This window comes from Poecilia mexicana, unplaced genomic scaffold, assembly GCF_051168715.1.
Source record: "Poecilia mexicana isolate PSO_F unplaced genomic scaffold, ASM5116871v1 scaffold_21, whole genome shotgun sequence".
In the NCBI taxonomy this organism is placed as follows: Eukaryota; Metazoa; Chordata; class Actinopteri; order Cyprinodontiformes; family Poeciliidae; genus Poecilia; species Poecilia mexicana.
Window position 1 is genome coordinate 7,417,068 of NW_028263390.1, and position 24,695 is coordinate 7,441,762.

The 24,695-nt window shown below is 40.2% G+C and overlaps 1 protein-coding gene across 1 annotated transcript in view; it reads left to right on the forward strand.

Annotated features, from left to right (window-relative positions):
* Positions 1-24,695, forward strand: part of atad2b (ATPase family AAA domain containing 2B) — an 86,414-nt gene that overhangs the window by 28,593 nt on the left and 33,126 nt on the right. The window contains exons 23-24 of the mRNA XM_014992520.2: positions 2,135-2,257; positions 4,546-4,674. Coding sequence (XP_014848006.2) covers positions 2,135-2,257; positions 4,546-4,674 — 252 coding nt within the window. The remainder of the gene's footprint in view (positions 1-2,134; positions 2,258-4,545; positions 4,675-24,695) is intronic.

Genomic DNA, 24,695 nt, shown 5'->3' on the forward strand with positions numbered 1-24,695 from the left:
ACTTTTTCCCTTTTACTTCCCCACCTTGGAGGGAAAAAAAAAAAAAAAAAAAAAGAGTACTCCACAATAAAATAGGGGACGTCTTTGCTCTCTGCACAATGAGTCTTGGGTGTCACAAATACAGCTTGGCTGCTGGAGGGAAGCGGTGATAAATAAAAAAAAAAAAAGAAAAGAAAAATCCTGTTAGCGTGCTGAAACACATTAGCGGCGGCGCTGTTTGTCTCTGCCTCCTTGTCTGTTGTAGACGTGGAGGTTAGCTGGCGCTCAGAAGGGTACTGATGAGCTCTCGGCATCGCACCTGGCCTCTGACATCTCCTCCACCGGCAGGCGTTTTTGCCCTTAAAAACGCACTCGCGCGCAGCGCACGCACGCCCGCATGTGCCGGCAGTGGGAGAAGGGCACGCGCTCAGCCACATTGCAATTAAGCAACTGTCTTCCAATTAGACTGCAGAAGTTGGCAGATTGTGACCTCCTTTGTCCCGTTATGCCTGAACTGTTCTCCTACCGCCTGCAGTAATGAGAAACTGCCTGTTTACTGCGGCTACGCCTAAGCCTGTGTCTCTAGCTCCGTCTTCATCCCCCCCCCCCCACCCCCACCCCGCTCTGTCGATGCACGAGCAAAGGAAGAGCATTTAATGATGTGGTTGCTGATGTATAGAGGAAAGCGAAGCTCAGGAGTTGATTTAGAGGTAATGAGTGTATATTTTGAAAAGATTCTCATTGTTTGCATTGAACTTTGTGAAGATGTATTCGTCTGTGTGAAGTGGTGATATCTGGGCTTCTGTTTAATATAGTTTTTTTTTTTTTTTTAAAAAAGAAGAAAATAAATCTTCACCCTCTTTTTAAAGCTGTGAGAAAACACTATAAGCTCCGTTCTCACACACACAGTAGAAAGAGGGGCGAGATCGCAATTGATTATTTGCCTTACATGCATGACTAACTGCGGAGTAAATGCCGCTGTGGTCTTGAAGAAAGAGGGATGCAGGAAGGAAAATGAAGCTACTTTCAAATGTATTTAAATGGATGTGGTGCGTTTTGGAAAAAAAAAAAGCGAGTAAAGGTCAAAATCCCTTTCACGGCTTTTACGGCTATACACACAAATGCACTCAGGAGGCCACAGACTCTATTCAACGTCCAATAATGAAGTAAAACTAAATAAATAAAAAAAAGCTGCAGTATGTAACTTTTATACATGTTTTTTTTTCCATATACATATTTCTTTTAAACACCCACTTTGTTGTGACAGTATAGTGTGAGACGGATAAACTGAAAAGATCAGGCTCCTCCATCTGCACTTACTGCTCCCATTGCCATCTGCAGAAAAGCAGTCAGAAATGACTGATTAGAGCCAGTGGGAGGGTCTTGGCGCTGTCAACCAGGTACGCGTACGGGCTGCTCAATGTGCTAATGGCAGAGAAACAATTTGCCGTTACAGGGAAACTGTTTATCCGTCGTCATCGGTGGCCACGCTAACCAGCCTGAGCATTAACGTCAGGCTCTGATCTGGGGAACTAGATGTAGCAGCATGTACAGAAGCTTGATTGATAGCGCCAAGACCCTCCCACTGGCTGATATTGGTTGTTTCTGACTGAGCTGTGTATTTCTGCAGATGGTAAAAGAAAGCAGAGAAACTTTATTTTTTATTTTTTTGGGCGATACTGTCTGGATGGACATAGTGACAGTTTGTTAATAAAAGTTACATAGTGCAGCTTTAACAGTCTACATACAGTGAGGAAAAAGGTAATTAACTCCAATACTTACTATACTTACTGGGTAAAGCTTGAATATTTAGGTTTTTTTTGTTTGTTTTTTTTTTATCAGAAATGGCATATTTAATGTTGCCAACCAACGTTTTTACAATTTTTTTTTTTTATATTTTCTAATCCTTTCTGGTATTGCTTTGGACTCGCACCAATATAATTAAAGCTATAGTTGCACAGAGTCAACAACACACTTTGTATTATTACTCTACACCTACCAAGTAGCCACTTGCCATGTAGAAACAGTATTTCTACCCAGAAGAGTGATCATTGTTGGTAGGGATTTTGGACTGCTATTATTTTGAGCGCAGCTGGTAGGATGTATGCGGTGTTTCTAACGGCAACATTTTTCTCGCTGTCCCTTTTCTCCTCAGACAAGGTGATCAGGCACAGAGCGTGCAGCCTAAAGGACACAGCCCATGCTATTTTTGCAGCCGAGCTGGATCCCGAGTTCGACCGAATGTGTGAAGAGATTAAAGAGGCGCGCAAAAAGAGGGGTAAGAACTTTAATTACGCAAGAAAAGAGAAAGCACTGCTATAAAAAAAATAAAAAAATAAAACAATAGATGTTAGTTTATTAAAAAGCTCTGTTTCGTAAGATACTTTGTTAAACTGCTCTCGGTCAATGTTCGTTTAGCTCCGCCGGTTCTGACTGGACAGAATTGATCGTAATAATGTTGCCTCCGCTGGAAGACGTTGACTTTTTTCTTCTTTGTGCTTTTATTTTTTATTCATTATTATTATTATTATTTATTAAAGAAATATGTTTTGGGGGTGAAAAAGAAACGCACCCCCTCGCTTGCAAGCAGAGTGCAAGCCAGTTCACGTCGACTCGGTGGGTTTCAGCATGCTCGCTCTCTCTTCTGAAAATCTCTTTCAATGAATATCTCTGAGAATACAAACCCGCACAATAGAAATCTGCAGGGCAGCCCACTGGTGCTTGATGGAGCAAGTCGGTTTTTAGTGCAGAGTTTGTGGTGGAGACGGCGGTGGCGCCTGAGGCTCTTTAGCCTTCTGCGCCGGCCATCTGCCCGACGCTCTGGATTCGTTAATTCGCCGAACCGCGGCGCGCGGATGCGGGGTCAAACTCTAAATGAGATTCGTGTACACTAACAGTCGCATAATGCGGTTAATTGACACACTTCAGCTAAGTAGTTATTTTTCTGCGACTCGCTAAATGTTAAACACCAAGACATGCAATCATATGCAAATATTCCCCTTTGGAGATGGATGAAATGACATTTTCCTTCACGCCGAGCTCGGCGTCTGTTTACATTTTCTTGCTTGCTCTTGTGAGCACGGCGCCCTTCAAAATTACTCGCATGTCTTGAACCCCCCCCCCCCCCCGCCCACACCCCCATCCCCGCCGTGTAAGGTTGCAAACACAAACTTTCACGAATTGATTTAAAAAAAAAAAATCTTCTTGCTGGTCTTTTTGCGGTATTTCCGTACTTGTTTGCCCATTAAAATGTTTGCTGGCACTTTGCAAACTTAGTTTGACTGGATGGAGAAGGTCCGGGAACTTTGACAAGCCCCTTATTACATATAAATATATTTTAATTTTAATTGCGACATTCTAGCTTGCGTTGTATCTTTAGGTTTGTTGTGCTGATGGAAGGTGAATCTTCATCCCAGTCTTCTGCAAGAATTTTTTTTCCTCCACGTTTTCGTCTTGCCTGTCCCTGCTGAAGAAGTCCGTCCACATAGCATGATGCCGCCACCACCATGTTTTACAGTGGGCTATCATGTGGTCAGGATAAAAAAAACTCCAAATTCCATCAACTCTGATCTTATTTTAGACATTTGCTGTGTCCCCTGCATGGCTAATATCAAACTGCTCCTATCTTTTCCTTTACGTTCATCTACCACTTAAAATCTGAATAAAATACATTGAAGTTCATGGTTGTAAAGTGATAAAATGTGGATATATTGCTTTCGCCAGACGGGTCAATATCTGCTTTTACCCACTTTGTCGTTTGTCATGTCGGCAAGTTGAATCAACCGAACACATCCTAACTGGTGGTCACATATACTTAGCTATTTTAGGTTATACTTCCAGAAATGCCTCAAAGCTAAAGCATCTTAAGAAAGGCTCACAATACTGCCCTAAGCCTGTTTTTTCTTTTTAAACTCAATCTCAAAAAAATATCCAAAAGAGCCTGTTGACATTTGGCTTGAGCCGTAGAAAGCAGCGTTGCACGTTGAGCAGGAACCGTGTCGGCGATAAAGCCGTTTTCAAAGGTCACACCAAATACGTTTCACTTCATCTTAATGAAGCCCAAAGTACAGGATTCCAAACGAATGTTTCTGCAGAGTAAGATAGCTGCCCAAGGAGGAATGCAGCTGTTATAAATTCTTGATGATCCCATCGATGTTCTGACATGAAACTATCAATAAGCTCAGAACTACATCATGCTCAGTTTAAGCTAGGTTAAAAAACTTGTTTGCATCAGAGCAAAGTTTTTTTTTTTTTTTTTTTTTACCCAATAAATCTTTTTTCCCCCCCCCTTTTAAACGAGCCAGAAACTTTTCAAGGACATAATTTCTCTTCACTGAAGTTCTGGTTTTGTCTGTCTTTTCCTGACGGGGAGCTGAACTATCAAATGTGTCTTTATCAATCCTTTTTACAGATCTAGAGTTTTCTTGTTCAGCAATATCTAATCCAGTGTTCATTTTTTAGGTTGGATTCTTTTTTGTTGTTGTTGCCACTTTTGCACCACACAACATTTGCACACAAAACACCCAAGAACTTTTAGTTTCTGATGGTCTCTCTGTGCCCCTGCAGACTTCCAGACTGTGGGTCAGCCTACCTCAGCTCCCGGTGCTTTACCAGCTCGAAAGCAGCATCCTGCAGGAGACGAGCAGGCCAAGACGAACACCCAAGGCGAAGCCGCTTTCAAACACTGCACTGCCAGTGAGTCTTTATGCATTCCTGTCTCGCGCTGCGTGAGCGGCATGAAGGGTCGCGAGCTTCGTACCTTGAAGTGTAACATAACATCCATCATGAAGGTCAAAATATATGCTTTTTTTTTTTTTTTTTTTAACATGAGGTGACACATAATTCATCCTTTCTGAACTTTGATTTCTTTTGACACATTAAACTAATTTTTTTTACTTTGTTTGAATCCTATTGGATGAACTGAAGGTGCAAAAAAGGTAGTTTCAAAATGTTTTGCCTCTTAAAAGTCTAAAAAGTGTGGAACTCCTTTGTATTCAAACTCCCTAAATTATTATTTTCTTATATAAACAGCTTTTGCTATGGCTTCAGTGGCTAGTCCTGAAGCCGTGGCAGATGGCTACCAGATTTTCTTATGTAGATTCTGAGTTGTTTCTACTTCTTACAGCAAAAATGCTCAGTCGTCATCTTGCTGCGCTTAGGCCCGTCACGATAACAAATTTAGCTGAACGATAAAATGTCCTCATGAGATAAATGGTAATTGTCGTTTTGAGACCATTTTCCAGTGATACATTGATAATATTGCAAATTCTGCCTCTCAAAGACCAATAAACCTGAACTTTTTTAAAGAATACCCAACACTGGAACTGGAAGAAAAACAACAATCGAAAACAATAAATAAGACAGAAATGAAAACCCCACACAACTAAAAGCATAAATAAAATGTCAACAAAATTACTCTTCAAAAAATATGAATCAGAATTGAAACGATCAAACTTATTTGAATTTAGTTGTGTTCACCTCCAGTTTCCTTCCTCTGAACACCTTCCTGCTTCTCTCTTTGCTTTTGTAAACATTCCCACATCATGATGCTGCCACCACCATGTGTCACTAAGGACATTGTATTCATGTTAATCAAGTTTTTAGAGGCAAGTTCAAGTCAGCCCAGCTATGTTCTCAATTGGTTTGGCATTGCTAAAGAACGCAAAAACTGCATCGCCTGTCCTCCTAGTTGTTGCAGTGCATTGTGGGATGTGTAGTGTGTCCACCAACAATACATATATAAATTAACTAGTCAGATGTGGCTTGAAGGCAGCACGTCTGTACTGATTTTACAGAGTAGCATTGGAGTGATTGCAGCTAAACGGTAAAATTTCTTATTTTATATACTTAAATGAAACTTTTGAAGCTGAAAAAAAAATCCTACCACATCACAATCTTCACTATTTCATAGCAGCTTACCTAACCAAATCCCAGTAAAACCCACTGAGGTTTGCAATAGTAAATGTGAAATCAATCCCTTCGTTTGAATACTTTTTGTGAGGCCCTGCGCATGACAACAAGGGAACCCGACACACGGAATGCCGTCGCTCTTCCCGTTTCACATACATTTAGTCTGCGGCGAAGCGACACAGTGAGCAGCCTCATTAGCGTGGCCGCCGTCTCCTAAGCACTCAGAACTCGGCCGCGCCGCAGAGCAATTACATGCCCACCTGTGGTAAACGGCGGGTGCCTAAGGGTGGAGGGCGGGCCGGCGACGGGCAGGGGGCAGAGTAATGAGGCCGTTACCTGGACAAATGAGGGGCGAGCCGGGGTTTTGCGTGTTGCGCCATACAGCTTTCATTTGGACGCAGAAGATTGCAATACCCTGGTGAAACTGACCTGAAATATTAGCAAGTGCAGGAAATGTGTAGAGAGATGTTGCACTGGAAAATCTGAAATGTTGATGGAAGATTAAAAAAAAAAAACAGTCTATTTACTTGGCAGTTGAAACATGGCATAATAAAAGGCCTGTTTTCTATAAAAAAAAAAAATAATATTTCTATTCTGTAGTACCATAAATCGCCACTAGATGGAGCGTTTCTCCCATGAGAGTTTCCCCTGTCGAACTCCGACGAGAAGGGAGAAATATTTCTAGCCTTTTGAGGGCAGTTGTTTGTTTTTTTCTCCTCTCACTGAAAAAAGAAATTCACATGAGGGTCAAACAACGAGCTCCATTTGAATACACAAACATTTCAATTTGATCAGTATTTTTATTATTTTTTTCCAAAGGAATATATTTAATTGTCTCTTAAGTGTAGAAAATGTTAATTTAGTCATACATTAACACCAGTAAAGGTCAACATGGAACTAGAATGACCAGACATATATGCACACACACAGTACGTCTTTTATTTGCTACTTTTGTCGATAGTCTTTATCTAGAAAGCCAAATGTCACAGATGCAGGCCACCAATTTGGAAGCGATTGGGAGAGTCGTTATCAGACTCCACCAGAGGTGTAATTAATTACAGTAACTCAAGTGATTAATTTGTGACATTGCCAGCTAGTTCTCACCTGGAGCACCGCAGCGAGGCACCTATTAGACAAATTGATCAGAGTCGGGTCCTGTGTGAAGTACGACTCGAAGGAAGGCACATCTGTCTGACGGAGAGGTGTCAATCTCCAATCTCTGTGCCGGTACCGAGGAAGTGAACCAAGTGGAGCTGGGTCATTCCCGCGTACGCGCCTTTTGCTTTCCCTTTCACGGCGGGGTCACGGGGCACTTAAAAGTTGAAGTTATCCCAGATCACTCACCTGGAGCTGGTAAGATCATCTGGAGGTGGTTCGGTACCTGCAGTTCTTTCGGGCTTTTATCTGGACCAGCTTCCCCCCCCCCACATCTCTTTCCATTTGCCTCAAGCCGAGAACCTGCCTGTGACATTCAGATATAGCCAAGCGGTGGCACCGAGGAGATGCGCTTTTTAAAAAAAAAAAAAAAAAAAAAAATAATTATTTATTTATTTATTTTGAGTCATGGAGAAGGTTACATGGAAGGCTTTTTGAGGACTAGGGATATTTTCGAATCGGGTGTTAAAAGCAGCAACAGCATGAGGCGAGGGGGGAAAAGGGGTGGAGTCTGTTTGTTCGGATGCAGACGGCCGGAACAGCTGGCGCTCCCGCGAGGTCGCCAAGGGTTGGGGGAGAGATGGCAGCGCCGCGGCTGTTAATGCACAAGGAAACGGGAAGGCTGGGGTTTCCATTAGCCTCTGTGGGTTGCTCTGTCATGGTTTCTCTCCTCCTTCAACCTCACACATCTGCCACTCTCCCAGGAGCAACAGAAAACCCAGAGCCCCATTACCTTAGGCCGCGGACCCGGGTTCACTCGGAGTGCATCGCCACCAGGATACGGTTCATGCGGAGTGTCTTGCTTTCATTCATAATTAAGCCAGTTTAGTTCTTCTGTCACTGATGCTATTCAGCAAGGCGAATCAGTTGGTCTTGATCGTATGGGAGAGTCGCGGGCTTTACGGCTAAAAATGCAAAATTTTAGACGCACCCTGTAAATGTCACGCTTCAAAAACAGGTTGCCTAATATCAGTGGCCTTTAGAAATCTCAATCCACAGATATCCCTGATTTAATGAGAAATTCTTAATTTATGGGTTGCATAACGAAACGAAAGCTGCATGTTTGCAGAGGTTGGTTTATATCTAAATAAAGGACTCAAAGATAATTTGTGAAAACCACTGAAAAATGTGTTGGGAAGTCTTCCACAAGCTCCTTCTCTTGGTGGTGACATTCTTTGGTGCTTGAAATATTTTTTGCATGTTTTGACTTTTTATAAGTATTGATGAATTTTAACTATTATCACTTTTATTTACCACACTCTCTATGGTACGATAGCTTTGATATTAAATAGTGATTTGGATGTATACCAGATTGATTTATGAGCCACAATAAATAAAATAAATACATAGGTTATTAGTTTATCACCTTTTATGCAGTATTTTAGCCTTTTACTCCCCAAAAAACGTTACTAATTGTGTCTATTCAGTCAATCTTCAGGACTACTACGTCATTTGTTACCCAAAACGCGTCTCAAGAATTTCCGCCAGATTGTTGCAGGCGCAACAAATTGTAAATATGACTTGACGTTTGTGTGACTTAGAGCTACGCAAAGTGTCTGCCACAGGGCTTCTGTGAATTCTGGACATATTTGACGATTTTCCAGGTCCTGGGAAGTTATAAAGAAAAAAACAAAGTACAGAAATATAATTTTATTAAGTCTTTTTTTCCCCCCCTTAATCATCTTCAATGTTCTAAAGAGTACAAAATCTAATAATTTGGTGGTTTTGCACAGATTTACTTGATTAAATAGCCTTCTTTGTTCTTGGTTTTGATTTCCATTTAAACATTTTACCCATCAGGTTTTCAGTTTTGGTTTTCTTGCTGGACATACTCTGATTCATGAATTCCAAAGTGATTTTTCTTCTTAAGACTTGTTGACTTCAGTCCAGTGTTTGTTAACCCTGGTCCTCAGGGTTTGCTGAACCTCATGTTTCAGACATGTTTCTATTCCAGCTGCCTGATTGCAGCGACTGCATTGCCTCCTGCATGCCATTAAGTGCTGATGCGGCCTGCTACGCACCGATCGATTTATGGCAAAGCGAACGCTTTGCTCTAAAATGTTGGAATGCTTGGAAAATTTAGGTGAAAACATGTCTAGAAATTTGAGTCTGGAAAAGAATGTGGTTTTTACATGTAAATTGTGCAGACGCAGATTATTTTAAAAGTGAAATTCACCTAAATAACTAAAGATGGTGAAGTGGTGCAGGGCTGGTGCTTAAACGAACCACCATCTAATGAGGTGAATAAATTAACCCTCTTCAGACCAGAATTATTTATAGGCCACCTGGATCTATTTTGATTTTATGGCTGTAGAACCATCAAAAAAAAAAAAAAGAAAAAAGAAAAGTGCAACGAGTGAGTGCTTCTGTTGCTCTTTCAAAGAAATCTTCAGCTTTCAGTACCTAGCAGTTATACAGTATTACCGAGAGTCGTTCACTGTACAATAACAGTCTAAAGGTCATAATGAAAACACAAATGACTCGTTGACGGGCTGCAGATATGACGGCTGAAAATAAAATCCCTTTTACAGGCAAGAGCGCTTGGAAACCACGTTGGGTTGTGTGATTGTTGGAGATAATTGCTATGCAAGACACTCCCAAAAACACAATGTCTCAGTGAGTTAATTAAATTAGTAGTGAGAAGCATATCTCACCAGCAGTTTAACGCGCCACGAGGCTTTGCATAAAGCACGGTTTTTCTAAAGAAACAAATTAACTTACTGGTCTTTAAATCTTTTGTTGGGAGATAATTTTGAAAGTAAAACCATTGAAGGCTCCAAGAACAAATCTACGTCACTTCCTCTCTGGACTCCCTGCTAATTCTCCCCTAAGACCTTTCATCGTCCTTTTGTTGGTGATCATTTACTCGGTTAAAAACGGAATAAAACCAATTTCAAAAGTAAAACCCGAGATACTTTCTGGAAACCACTACATACATACTCACACTTTAACAGCCCTTATTTACCTTACTAGTCGATGAAGAACTTGGTGAGGAAGCCGTAGAACCGGGCTTTCAGAATCTGATTGTTGCACGCTCATAAAATGTATTATTGAGGACAAAAATAATGTAAGGACACTTTGATTTTTAAAGTTGTCTACTTGAAAACCAGAAGATACCGTCTTTGAGATGCGTTTTGTTGCGTGAGAAGGGATAGAAGTCGCCACCACATTGCAAGTAATTCTTTTCATAACATTGTTTGGCTACATGCTGTCCCGTATTACTCAAAAAAAATGATTGTTGTGATCTTTTTTTTTTTTGCTCTCTGCCTGGTTTTGATTTAATGCAAGCAAACAAATGGCAGGAAGGCAAATGAACCCTCTGCTTGTCTTGCCGTCGATGTGGCTGCCACAGCTAACGTTTGTGCAGTGTCGAAAGGTACATTCTTCAGTTAGTTTGTGGACGAAATGTCGCAGACACGGCATAAAGTGGCCATCATGTTGCTTAATAGCACGCCCAGGGCAACAGGTAGCAGGTTGTGTTCATGTAGATGGAGCGTGGCTGTTTCGTCCCTCCGCCTTCGCTTTTTTATCTCCCATCACTGTAAACAGTCAGCTCCCCACCTCTCTCTCTCTCTTTCAAATGACCGTCCATCACTGCATGTTGATGAGATATCTGAATTGATAATAAACTCCTATTCGTTCCTTTTACCTCAGGCTAAAATGGTTGCTGCATAAAAGCAAGGCAAGAATTTTAATTATTTTTTGCTTGGAAGTGAGATGCTTGCTAGAAGCTTGATTTTCCTTTCTTGTCAGACATTTGACTCCTTAACCTTCCTCTCGGAGGGCATGAAATCCGACCATAACACTAGTTTCTGCCACGTGGTTTCAGGTTGAATTCATTCAGTGCAGCACATTTGACTCCTTAACCTTCCTCTCGGAGGGCATGAAATCCGACCATAACACTAGTTTCTGCCACGTGGTTTCAGGTTGAATTCATTCAGTGCAGCACATATGCATCAGAATTAACAGGTTCATGTTTAAAGCCCTTTTTACTCTAAGGAAATGGCATTAATTTTACCCAAACGCGGCGATGTAATTAATGTTCAGCCAACGGAGACTCTCCAGAACTGGAGTTTGGATATTTTTACTTGTCTAACTCCCTGCGACACACAACTTTATCTTTGACTGGGTACTTTATATTCACAACAATCGTTATAAAAAAGAGAGAACATCATGATGGTCAAAGCTGCTATCAAGTGATGTCTTAAATTATGAACATTAAGGCATTTTTAAGTGCCCTGTTCAGGCAGTGTTGTAGTTTCAGTGGCAGATTTCCTCTAAAACAGGGAAAACAAAAGATTCAGGGGACTTGTCAAGTCTGTAGAAGTATATAATTGGATTAAAATTTATTTATTTATTTTTTTTTAGTTCTGGAAGTGTATGGGAGATGAAAACAGAGGAAGTGCCTTACTCCCTGTCCTATTTTCTAAAAGTGGTACCTTAACCGGCCCCTCTGTCCCTTGGCATTACGGTCTCTTGCTTTCGCTGGTTTCTTGTGTAAAGCCTTAAAAAGCCATTAAAACATTTCCCAGAAAGTCACGGCAAACTTTTGTATTTACACTTCAGAAATGATCTACAAAAGGACAACAAATTCTGGGAATATGGGTGAGAAAAAGTTCTGGATTGTGACTTGAAGGGCTGTGTAGAAACCCTGCAGATTGAATCTAAATGAGCTTTTCCTTCATTCATGAGTTCATGCTAGAAAAGGACAGAGGTCCACTGACCTCAGATGGCCGAGTTGTTTGCTTTAAGTGTGGACACAGCAATGAACCACTTTAGTATTTAATTGGTAGTTTAGCATAAAACTCTAATGCTTAAGTAACTTTACATGTGGTTTATCTTAATCTCTTCCCTCCACTTTTAAATTCTGCTTTCTGCAGTTGAAAATCCATTTTGTGGATGGCTTTCACACAACTTTCAGCAATACTTCCAAGCTACGATTGACACTTTCTGAGGTTGTTTAAAAGCAGGTGTCTGAATATAACCTCCACTAGGTCCTTTCTTCTACATGGCCAAGGTCTCCCTCTCTAACAATTTCTAAATATATGGAATCTTTTTCCTCTTCTATAAATGTTTTTGTGTGATGCGACTGGTAGTCCATAAAAACAGAGTATCAATAATCACTCATTTTTGGCGGAAGGTTAGTATTAAATCAGATCGTACCATATTTTTTAAAATCTAAAACATTCATGGTGCGTTCACACCAAACGCGTTACGAGCGTCAGGCGCACCTGGTTTACAGTCAAAGTCTATCTGTAGACGCATCGACACGCGGCGCGACACTTTTCGAGCGTCTAGCGCGACACGATTTGAACCATTTGGAGCGTTTTGAGTATCAAGAGCTTCCAAAGTGTCCGACGTGCCTCCACATAGATGTTGACTGTAAACCAGACGCGTAAAAAAGCTAGAAATGTCAAGCGTCTCCATTCAAAGTGCACACACATCTAACTTGAAGTATCGACATGTTTTCGGCGTGCGTAATGCGTTTTGTGTGAATGCGCCATCACAGAGCTGAAACCTCCAATTGCGCTTTTTGAAGGCCAGGAGCATGGGTTACCAGTTTGTTGCTGAAGTGTGCAATTTATATTATTGCTGGGAGATTATTTTTCTTTTCAGTGGAATATGAACAATCATTTTACATATATATATTAAAAAGTTCACCTTGGTTATTTTTCTACTCAGTTATTGGAATTTGTGGGAGCTGGGTTAAGTGTTTTCACAAGGGCAAAGTTAACTATGTAAGACTGAAACGTAAAATGATTTAATTGTTTTTAAACTTGTTTTCTTCTCACAGTTATGATGGTAATGAAGAACATAAACATTATAGTTCATCTTGATTGATTCCTTAATCAAACGGAGAGTTCCCCAGCACCGTTCTTTGTTTTGAGACTTTAGTCTTGTTTAAGGATTAGCGCTCCGTGTCTCGGAGGTCTCCGTGGGCATCTGCCAGGTTTGGAATCTCTCAAAGCCAATCCCACTTTTCCAATTAACGTGGATCTTGGAGCCGCGGCTTTCGTTGATTATAGAATGGAGTCAACTTTTCATTCCGCCTCTCGCCGACAGCAAAGAACAGCCGAAGATCCTAGCATTTAGTCAGGATTGCAAACGGAAAAATTATACTGGGCCTCCTGGGGTTTTCAGTCTCGTTGTTTTTTTGTTTTTTTTTTAAAACCATAGCACAGTCGATTAGTCAATTTCAGTAAACATCAGAAGCCAGCGTACGCCAAGCGGCCTAATGGGGTGCTTTCCCTCTCTTTGCCTCATTCTGATAAGTTGTAATTGACTGGAACAATTGCACAAACATGATGCATTAGTACTGAATTAGTTTGAATGACTTATAGATTTGTTTTGTGAGAACAAAATTGTCTTTGGAACTTTCTGCACTCCGTCAGAAGTTCAAAGCGAACTGATATCTGTTTTCCCATTAAGCTCGCCACCTTGTGCATTTAAATCAGTGGTGAGTTGAATATTCATTTACTTGACGTATGAGTTTCATCCAAGGCAGGGTTTATATTTGTGGGACGTCTGGTTGTGTGAGAATTCTTACTCCACTGTAGTAAAGCGGTTTGGGTTTTGCTGAATGCGGCTTCCGACACTGCTGACGCTGTTGCATTTTATTTCCCCAAATATTCCAAGAAAAATAAACTGTGCTTATTTAGAATTTACTCTCAAAAATAATGACATGGTTAGAAAAAGTTATCAAAAGCTTTTTTTGATGTTTGGCACAAACTTTTAAACGTTAAATTGTTCTCACCCCAGGCTAATTTAAGAGGTTATATTGTTTCCATTCAAACACAATGACCCAAAAAGGATGATGATACAGTTTAAAGGCGGTATCGGTTTTGGAAAAATAAAAAAATATTAGAATGTAAAATATATTTGCATCCTCAATAATCAATGAATAATAAGTTCATTAATGGTGATGAGCATCTATTTTTTATTTCTGAGGTTTAAACTGGAAGTAAGGCTCTTGAACTGGGTAAGGATTGGATGCCAAACAAATCACTGGTATTATGGTGAAATGTAAAGATTTTGTGAAATAACACTCGAATTTGTAAAAGAAAAGATCAATATTTAATCCAGGTTATTTCACTGCAGAAGGTTTGAAGAGTTTAGCTGATCCAAGTTTTTCCGGATCCCCAGAAACAGGGTAATGGATCTTTATCAGACTGCTGAGTCAGAAGCCACTTTCAGCATTATGTTGCATCATAATTTCTTGCAAAAATTGATACTAAAACCTTTTGAAAGGGGAACATTTTATGGCGCAGCAATATAATGTCTGGAAAAGTATGAAACTTTAAAATGGCCGTGTTATGAGAACCCTGTAATAAGGAAACACGTTTTCTTTTTAGCGTTGCATCTGAGAAGTGTAATACCTTTAGAAGTCAAACTGGAAGTTTTTTTTTTCCCCAAGCCAATAAATGTCAGAGGAAGAATTATCCAGAAAGGTGTCGCTTGTAGTACAAAGAAACCCTGTGTCCCATTATTTAATTCAATATCCCTCACTTTGGAGTTCTATTATCATACAGCTGCGATGGTCTGAATCCTTTAACAGACTCGCAGGGTTTCTAATCGCTATCTAATCTAATCAATTTAGAACGTGCAAGAGCTCCAGCAAAGTACAATAATAGCCATCGTTCACAGTGAATGTGATGTGCCTTCTGATCTTCCTTTAGTGGAACAGCCTGCTGACTATAAGCCCACATTGCTGTAGATATTTGGAAATAAATATCTACAGCAGGGTAAATGGGTTTTGCTTGTTTTGTAATTTGACTGCATATTAAATGATTTAGTCAGCAGCTATTTTACTGTTTTGAATATTTGCAGAGTTGCACTGTAAGCCTGGGTTAGACTAAGGTATAGGTAGCTACTGGTATTATGGGTATTGCATATTTAAAAAAAAATAAATGTAGCCTTTTAAAACCTAATTAATTTTTCTATTGTGTGTTTTTGTGGTTAGATGCAAGAAAAATCTGGAGTGACCATTTATTTATTTATTTTTTAAACTGTGAAGCTGACTGAGCAGCCATCTCCTGGCAATCCAGATTGCTGTGTGTAGTCATTTTAGCTAATATGTAAGGCAGCATGAACCCACCCTCCTCCCCATTATACACCTACAAAATGCTAATTTTTAGGGGTATATTTGTTTAGGGACTAAGTAATTAAACATTTTATGGAAACATGTTGATGTAAAATATTATAGTTTATGATTTATGATTTTTACAGCATGCTTCTAAACTTTGATTTTGTATAGCTACAAATCTAACAAGAATAAGCTGAGATTTTTTTTATTATTATTATTTATTTTTTTTTACAGATATTCAAAAACAAAATCATGACCCTCTGTCTACAGCTTACTTTGTTAGCAACAAAGGCTTTATCACCCTGTCAGCAGAAGTATTAGAGTCTTTTTCTGCTTCCCAAATGCTACATGGTAAGCATTTGGCTAAAAATGAACCTTAAAATGCAATGGGAAATTTATTTTGCTTATTCCTACGATACAGCTCTTTTTCCATGAATCCTCAGGTTATCTAGTGTGGCCATTGATGGTGGCAGATGAACAGTTTTTCTGTAAGAGTAGGTGATTTTTTTTTTTTTTTCTGCCAACTGCACATCGAGCAGCTCATACACAAGTTTAATTGACAGCGCTAAGACGTTCCTCTCGGCACTGATTGGCTGCTTTTGACCGGGAGCGGCACATTTCTGCAGATGACACTAGGAGCAGCACGAGGAGGTGGAAGAGATTGATTTTTTTTTTTTCTCATAGATTGTCTGTTATAAACGTCACATACTGCAACTTTAGCTGCAATAATCAAAAATACATTAGAAGCGGTAGGAATACTTGTTGCTTTTCTGTTTAAAATAAAAGCAAAGTAATACATGTTTTGCTTTTAAAGCGAGAGTTCTGTTACATTTTTTTTCAACTGGGGTTATCGTATGTCGTGGTTTATACCAAATACTGTTTTTCGATAAACAAATAGATTTTCTTTATGTAACATAAACACTTTATAAGCAAACCTGTAGCGCCGCCTCATTTACGAGTCCTAATTACACCAACACAGAGCAGCAGGAGGATACACCTTAAGCACAGTTTCTTACTCACCAGCCTGAATTCTTCTTCTTTCTTTTTTCCAGGATATCAAAGGGCTGCTGGTAAATGCCAGTTTCTTTTCACTCAGTATCCGGCTTTTAAACTTCATTCCTTTCAGGGGACCCTTACCAGGTGCCTTCGCGTATTTTCGTCTTTGCACAAGGACTCTGATCACTCACATCAGTCAAAGAGACAGCCGGTACATTGCTTTTTACATCCCCACTCCCGCTTTATAAGTGTGACTGTATATTTTTGCTTGGGGGAACAGATAATTTCCCCAGGAAGCTTTCATGCCCTGCTGTGGCTCCGTGTGCGTGTACAGGCTGACATCTTCAGCACTTCTCGGAACCGCCTGTGCATCAGGGCATATCTGTCTTCTGTGAAGAGGGCACCACAGGCACCATCATCCCACTGGCCATTTACTAAGCAGCAGAGAGGAAAAGGACAGAGCAGGATAGATGCTCTGACTAAATTACGTCCCAGGCTCATCTCTCTCTCTTGTTGTTGTAGCAGTTTTGACTACAGGGAGTGCATGGTGTCCCATTGCTTTTTTGTTTTTGTTTTGTTTTTTTCAGACCAGAAACAAACTCTTGGTCAGAAAATCTCTCACGACTTATTCCTACTTTGTATTTTGTGTTAAAATTGTGCTGGGTTTGAACTGAGCAAGCTGGCTGAAGCCCCACTTCACCAAAATCTGGACATGGAATTGCATCGGGCATGAATATGAGCCAATTTAGCCGCGTTACGGCTAAACGGAATCAGGTTTTTGGGTGGGAAATGCAGTCCTGCTGGCAGCACTGTCGAGTTTCGCTTTTGCTGGGATGTTGCCAGGCAACCAAAGTGAATATAGTCCGAGTCAGGAGCTCCACCATAAAATATTTCCTGCATATAACTTCTCACACTGCAAAAACACTAAGTGTTTTTGGTCTAGTTTCTAGAGCAAATATCTTGGTATACTTGAAGTAAGACAAAACTAACTTATAGGTACATTTTCAGCAAGAAATAGGAGCTTGTCTTAAGTTAATAATTCCTTAATATTGATGGAAATGCACTGGCTGTAAGTGAAATAATCTGCCAGTGGAGCAGGACATTTATGAAAAAGACATTTGTGGGGAAAATACTTTATAAGATTTTGTGTTTTTGCAGTTCATAAGATGCATTTGAGTGTAGATTGTGATCTAAGAAAACAGTAGTTCTTAGTAAGCTAGGAGACAGAAGTTTTTACTATGCCAGAGTCAGGCTTATATCCCTATTGCTTTATACTCAACTATACAAATACTCTAATGACTCCAGCTTTGATTTTTAGTGCGCAGAAAGGAGACTCTTATTGATCGTGGGCCTTGGCAATAAAACAAATAAGTTTATTTTCCAAATTGTTTTGGCTGAGCACCGTGTTGTGACTTTGAATGAAGAGAGAGAGGGAGAGAGACGAGAGGATGACAAAGGGTAATGGGAAGACGGCGATGCAGCAGTGGAAGGATAGTGACTGATATCCGTAATTTGAAGACGCAAAGATGGGATCATCTATTGATCTGAACATCTCATCAAGCCGCAGATCAAAGTGTCACATCGGGTGACAAACGCCTTTTTCCATTTCATGACCAAACGACCCGGACTCCCTCAAGGCCCCGTGTCGCCCTGACAGCCTTTTCCGACGATCATTGTCCCCCCGCAGTGTTTACCGTCTCGTCTCATTTTCCTCCTGACTTGTTCTTTGGCCCATTTTTCCATCGTGGTTAAGGCTCTAAAAGATGTGCTCTGTCTCAGTTTTGATTGGATTTGTCGAATGTGTGGAATTATATCCCCGTCTGCGTGATCAGACGAGGGGTTTTGCTTCACTGACGGCAAGTTTGGTGGGAAGGAAATTGTTTCAGAAGTCACTTTCCATCCCGGTGTCGGCACTGAATCTAAGCAATGTAAAGGTCAGTAGGACTAAATGACATCCATCTGTTTAAAGTTTTCATTCTCAGCTTTTCAAAATTTTGTTTAGTCATGCTAACTTGGCGCAGGAAAAGACCTCTCAAATAGTCTGTGCCATTTATATCTCAGTAATCTTTAAAATGCTGCCTTCTATGATGGTTGTTTTTACTATTTAATCACGTAGGTCCGAACATCTACAACAAATGCTCAAAATAATAGCACAATCTCATAAGCATAATCTCAGGTTCAGGAAAATCCAGGCTTTGTTTAAGCATTTTAAGTTTTACTGAAACGCCAAACCGTAGGCTTTTTCTTTTTGAGGCTTTTTTTCTGACAACACTCCCTAAAAACCAGTTGCTTTGTAGATGTTTTCTGATGTTTGTAACGGAAACTCAGTCACATCAAGGTGCCACTCTTAGCTGTAGCTGTCAAACTTGACATTCACCTCCGTTTCCGTCCTGTATGTAGTGAAAAATTAAATCTTATGGTTCTCCATAAAGCCTAGTGGCCTTTGACCAAAAGAAGCGGGTGTCATGTCACATTTAGTTCCAAGTATCTCTGATCATTTGTATAAGTTTCAGGTACATTTATTTTGAAGGAATTGTTGGAGGGACTGCAAATGTTGCCTTTTAGGTACATTTTCTCAACGGAGGGCAAAACGTTTCCCTGTTAAATCCTTTCTTTTTGTTTGTTTGCTCTTATTACCAAACTAAAAAAAAAAAAAAAAAAATCAGTGTGAGATTAAGCTACTGCAATAAAAGATGAATTTCTTCTAAGGCATTTGGTAGGATGTAGTACTCAGGGATCCTCTCCGGTTGCTTCTGCTTGAAACAGAATAGTTAAATTGGAGCTAACGCCGATGGAAACGGTTTCTAATACTTTCTCACTTTGTTTAACAAGACACGCTTTAAAGGATACATTTTAATTTGTGGGATTTCTGATACAATTCTTTCCCGTGGCAACATTTGACTCCCGTTTTAATTCCTGGCTCGCTTATTCTACCACTGTACGCATCTTTTTTCCTGTGAACTTTTGCACATAATGCGGTTATGTGCCTGTGGCGGAGAGCAGGTTATGACAGTACCTCCGTCTCTTCAGACCCACAGATCTGCTTGCTGAACATGGAACAGAACGTAATACTTGCAAAACTGAACAACAACAATATGTGGGGGAAAATAAACCTGCTGAATAGATTAAAATCTGTTTGGAAACGCACACTAGAATACATCTGACACATTGCTTAATTGCTTTTTTCTGGAGATAAGTAGAAGGTCCATCTCCCCTTTTATGAACTTATGCAAATCGGCATTCATCACAACAAGCATTTATGGGGATTTTACAAGCGTTAATGTACTGATGAACCCTACGCTGGCGTAGGAATTTACAGCACGAGACCACGTCTTTAAGCTTTACATTCGCTCTTGTTAAAATCACATCTGCTGATGAACGGCCACATTAAAGTCCACGACCGTCTCCGTTTAGACCCGTTTAATAGGTTCCCTCTGCATGTACTCCAAAGTGTTGGCCTAAATAGAAGTTCAAAAGAGGGAATTGCCAAACAAGAAATCTCTTGAGGCAAGAAAATAGTTTCCTATTTTTTTTTGTATTTCCATGGAAACGCACACACAATGAAGCACATAAATTCAGCAGTGAAAGAGGTAAATGGGTTAGTAAATAACAGCCCATCTGTCCGGGCGGGGTTGGGACCCTGTTGGTGTGAAATGGATTATTGTAGGTGCTGGTTTTTTTTTTTCCCCCTTCAACACTGGGGCTTTGCTGCTTAAGTCTGTCTGTGAATTTATTTTAGGCCTCGGTTAGTTAACAGCTTGAACCAATTAAAATACATCCTGTGTTATTATATGAGATGTTTAAGTTTATTTTTAAGATGGAAAGGGGAGTCAAATGTAAAAAAAAAAAAAAAAAAAAAGATATTTCTGTTTTACTAAATAATTGCCTGAGTACAACAGTTGTAACCTGTATTGTTGTTTTTCCTTTACAGCAGATATTTAAATGTTTAATTCAGTTAAAATATACTAAATCACCTAGTCAAGCTTCCCTTAATCAACCTTTTCCAAAAGTATTTATTTTCTACAGTTGATCTTTTTTACTCCAGCATTTACATCTGCAACTTCTGTCTTTCCTACAATTTTTTGCTGTTGATATTTGCATCAGCTGCATTCATTTTTTTTTTTAAGTGGGGAAGCATTTGTATTGATCTCGCTGACTGTTGGATTAGTGAGGCGAGTTCATTCAGAGTGCAGAAGATTTACACGATTTTCTGAATTAAAATAATCTTCTGCAACGACTTAGTATTTATGAAACATGAGCAGATACTCCTGTGCCAAGGCGAAAGTGCTTGAAGTGAGCATTTTATCGTAGCTGGAGCAGCTCGACGGTCCTCGCATAAATATTCGCGCGCCGTGAACCTTTTCCATGGTTTGTCATTCCATTGTTCTCTCAAAATGGATTACAACAAGTAAGCCTGACGTTGTGCATTGGCGTTAGTTCAATTTAAGTTTTCCTTCACAACCGGTTGAATTCAGAAGTCACCTAATAAATAGTTGGTTTTATTTACGCTGAATTGTAAATCTAGATGTCTGGATGCATAATGAAGACCGAAGAACACAGCAGGTAGTTTGGGGCGAAAGCGGAACGCCTTGAAGACCAAGTCGCATTTTACGAAATGCATGACAAAATGTCGGCGACTACATTGCTCTTAAACGTAACGGAAAGAATCAGTTCTTAAGTTTGCGCCTTCAGCCACATCTCAAAGCAACGGATCGAACGCGCTGCACACTTTTTAATCTGCCGTATTAAAGGCAAAAACCATTATTTAGAATTCGTTCCACTGCACAGTTTAAAGATTCACCAGGGTTGGGGGTTTAATTGAAGAATGAATCAGACGAGCGCCGACAATAATGTGCGTCGAGGCTGTAAGGACAACTAAAGCACGCTGCAGAGCGCCGTCTGTGGGTGTCACCGGTCTGACTTATTTATTTAATACCTGCCTGGTGGCAGTTGGGAGAAAGGTCTTATCTCGCTTCTGCTTTCTGAAGCTTTATTTTGTGTGTGTGTGTATATGGGGGGGCGCTTTGACAAGTATGTGTAGCGGCGGCTTGAAAATTTGTGCAACTACATAAATCTTGCATGGGTTAGGCACTTTTAATTATAACAAAGTGCTCCAGTTTTCTTTCCCTCCATCCCAGCCCCATCAGCATATCTCTCTCTTCTATGGTTTCCTCTTCATGCTCTAACAATTTTCATACATTATTTAAGAGCTGACTATGACGAGTCATTTGCCGCCACCCAGACTCACCTTTGCGTCCCCGAGGAGCCTGTCGCATAGCATCCAGGGGCGACAGCTGACCCCTCCAGCACCCTTTTATTTCTTTTATTTTCTTTAGCCGCATTGTTGGTTAATTATTGTGGTTTTTGCGTGAGGGAGGAATAAGAGATTGTGGCGAGTGCGTTTCCCAGTGGAGACGTTACCTGAAACTTGACCACCATAGTCGTTTTTTTTTTTTTTTTTTTTTTTTTTTTTTTTTTATAAATTGCATATTTGTTGAATATATAAAATGCATGAAAAAATAAACAAGCAAAAGTGAGGGAAAGGAGCTCAACCTCAACAAAACCAAGAAATTACTGATGGATGTTTTCAATAACGTAAAATAAGAAATTCTGGTCAAAAATGAGAGAAAAAACATAAGCTCGCACAAACTAAGAAGCATCACTTTGTATGATGCCACTGTTCAGAAATACCCAGGATGCCTGGCCTGGTTTCTGTCTCTTTGTTATTGCTTTATCTTTCTGTCTGTCTTTCCCTCTCTCCCTCCCTCTCTCTCTCTCTCTCTCTCTGGTGCCTCATTGTTATAGCTAGGAAACTATCTCATGTGCCAGTCAACCCTGAAGACCTGTCTGCCTCCTGTATATCATACTCTCATGTCTACTTCCCTTAGATAAGATCAGGAAGAACCAAAAAATGAAAGCAGGATCCTACCTTAAACCCCTCTCTGCAAGCAGCCTCAGAAGCTCTGAAACCAGCTGTAGGTGTGATGGCCAGTGTTAGACGGGGAGTCGGGTTCGTTCTCTGAACTTCCAGTTCTGCTTGGTTTGTCTGTAGATAAAAACTCTCTATTTACTTCCTACCTTCTGTTGCTGCCCGGTTTTCTTTTTTTCCCCTTTTCTTATTTGCTCCTTTGTGCCTTTATTTCCTTTCTTTTCTTCTGTGTGCCCTGCTTCCTGTTCCATGTTGTGTACGTCGTCCTTTCCTTTCTGCCATCTTCCCTTCTGTCTTTTCTTGTCTGTTGTCTTTCCGCCCATCACTCCATTTTTGGAGAGTCCTTATCTCCATTTTTTTTTTTTTTTGCCGTTCCCTACCTTTTTCTTTCTTTCAGTCGGCTTGTTTGTTCTTCTTTCCATTCCTCCTTCCTTCCTTTGAGTGCTTCCTTCTTTCTGTCCTTCCTTTTCTTCTTTGTATCCTTTTTTCCTTCCTTTCTCCTTTGTGTCTTTGTGGTTCTGTTTGGATCTTTCTGTTTAAAACTAGATTGTTCTGTTTTTTTTTATGTGGTGTGTCCTTCCTCCTTGTATTCTTCTCTTTTCCTTCCTTCCTACCTTCCTTCCTTCCTTCCTTCCTACCTTCCTTCCTTCCTTCCTTCCTTCCTTCCTTCCTTCCTTCCTTCCTTCCTTCCTTCCTTCCTTCCTTCCTTCCTTCCTTCCTTCCTTCCTTCCTTCCTTCCTTCCTTCCTTCCTTCCTTTTTCCTGTATCATTTCTTCTTGCCTTCCTTCCTTCCTTCCTTCCTTTTTCTTGTATCATTTCTTCTTGCCTTCCTTCCTTCCTTCCTTCCTTCCTTATTGATCTGTTTAAAACCAGCTTGTTTTTGTTTTCATTTTGTGCTGTGTGCTCCACGTTGCTTCGAGGTGTAATTTCAGTCCCCTGTGTGTCTTTATACCTTACATGTGGAACGGGTGGAAGCTTGTGTGTAATCGAGAATGCAGTAAAAATTTTAGTGCAGCACTTAAGTGCTTTTTGATGTGAGTTTAAATAGTCAATGAAGGATGGACCTTTTCTATGAGTGCACCAAAAGTTCATGCGATTTTAATCCTCACTGACTGCAAAGAGAGGTTAAAAGGCTAAAAAGCAGCATAAAATATATCGCAGGCACAATCGCACTACTGAAATACTGCAAAAGATCATAGCGAAGTGCTTTGAATTCACCATGTAGGACAGTGCAATGCACAACGGTGCCTTACAAAAACGTTTGCTTTTGCTACTTTCCGCTTTTGTCAGGTTGAGCGCGTTTTGATATTATCGGCTAGATTCAATTGAAATCATTATAATTTAAAAACAAAACAACAAGGACATTGACTCTAAACATTCAGCCAAAGTTACAGAGAAACGGTTTGGGTCAAAACATATTCAGGCGTTAGAATGGCCCAGTCAAAGTTAAGGTCTAAATTCAGTGAAAACTAGAAGCAACATGTGATTTGTAACAAGTGAGCATGCTCTTGTCCTCTGGTAGTTGATGTTTTGCTAACTTTTAGACCTACACTTGTTTTGTCTAAGTTTTCCAATATTTTTTTCTTCTTCTTCTTAATGGACTGCAGATAAACAGCCTGTAGTAATTTGGCACTATATAAATAAACTAAATTGAACCGTGTCAGGGCAGGAACCTTTATTTGTATACAAGTGCACAGTTATCTTTTCTCAATTACTTGAAGGGATCATGATCATTTAGCACGTCATTGATTTTCGTATCGGCAGACTCAGATCATCCCACTATCCTCTGACAGGATCATAAAGGTTAGCACCTTATAGATTTAATGAGTCTGTCATGCTGTGGGGCTGCGGATTTGTTTATTTCTGTATACACACACACACACACACAGAAGAAGTGTGTGTCAAAGATGCAGTGTTGTGCTTTTGTTTTTGTTGTTAATGTAAAAGAAAAAAACAATCTTTTGTCTTTTTATCATTAGCCTTTGATTTAAAAACTGTTCCCTGCCAAACTTCCTCCTAGTGTTTGTTTTATTCCAACTCTTTCTGCAGCTGCCCTTCACTCTGACTTTGATCCTTCGCTTTGCATCTCTCTGTCTCTGTGCGTGTGTGTGTGCGTATGTGTGTGCCCCGGAAAAAACAGCAAATGAAGTCAAATGCCTTGAAGCTTCACTGCGTTTAACATTCGCGCTCGCTGTGACAGCTTTACGGCCTTTCCCAGAGAGCAGGGCTTGGTTTGCCTCTCCACTTAAAATCCCAAGAAACATCTGCCGTCATTAGTGTTATACATGCACACAGCTCCACCGCTGTCCCTGCTACTCATTATTTATTTCCCTTTGATGAAGAGGGCTAAATGTTGCACGTAGTCGGACTGACTGCTAATTTTACAGCGATCAGAAAACACCTGTAAAGTAGTTTACAGTCTTCATGAGACTTCGTAAGTCTTAAATTCACATACCTAAGGCCTTAGACTGTCATCGTTTTTATTTATTTATTTTTAAGTATGTTTACCTTAAATAAGTTAGTCACAGGTAGGACTAAATAATCGTAAACTTTGCATTTGCTTTTCTCATTGCAGTTTTCCGTCAGGCAAAAGGTTGAGTCGCACGCAGTGGTCCTCATTGCTTTCTGTGACTCACTGCTAAC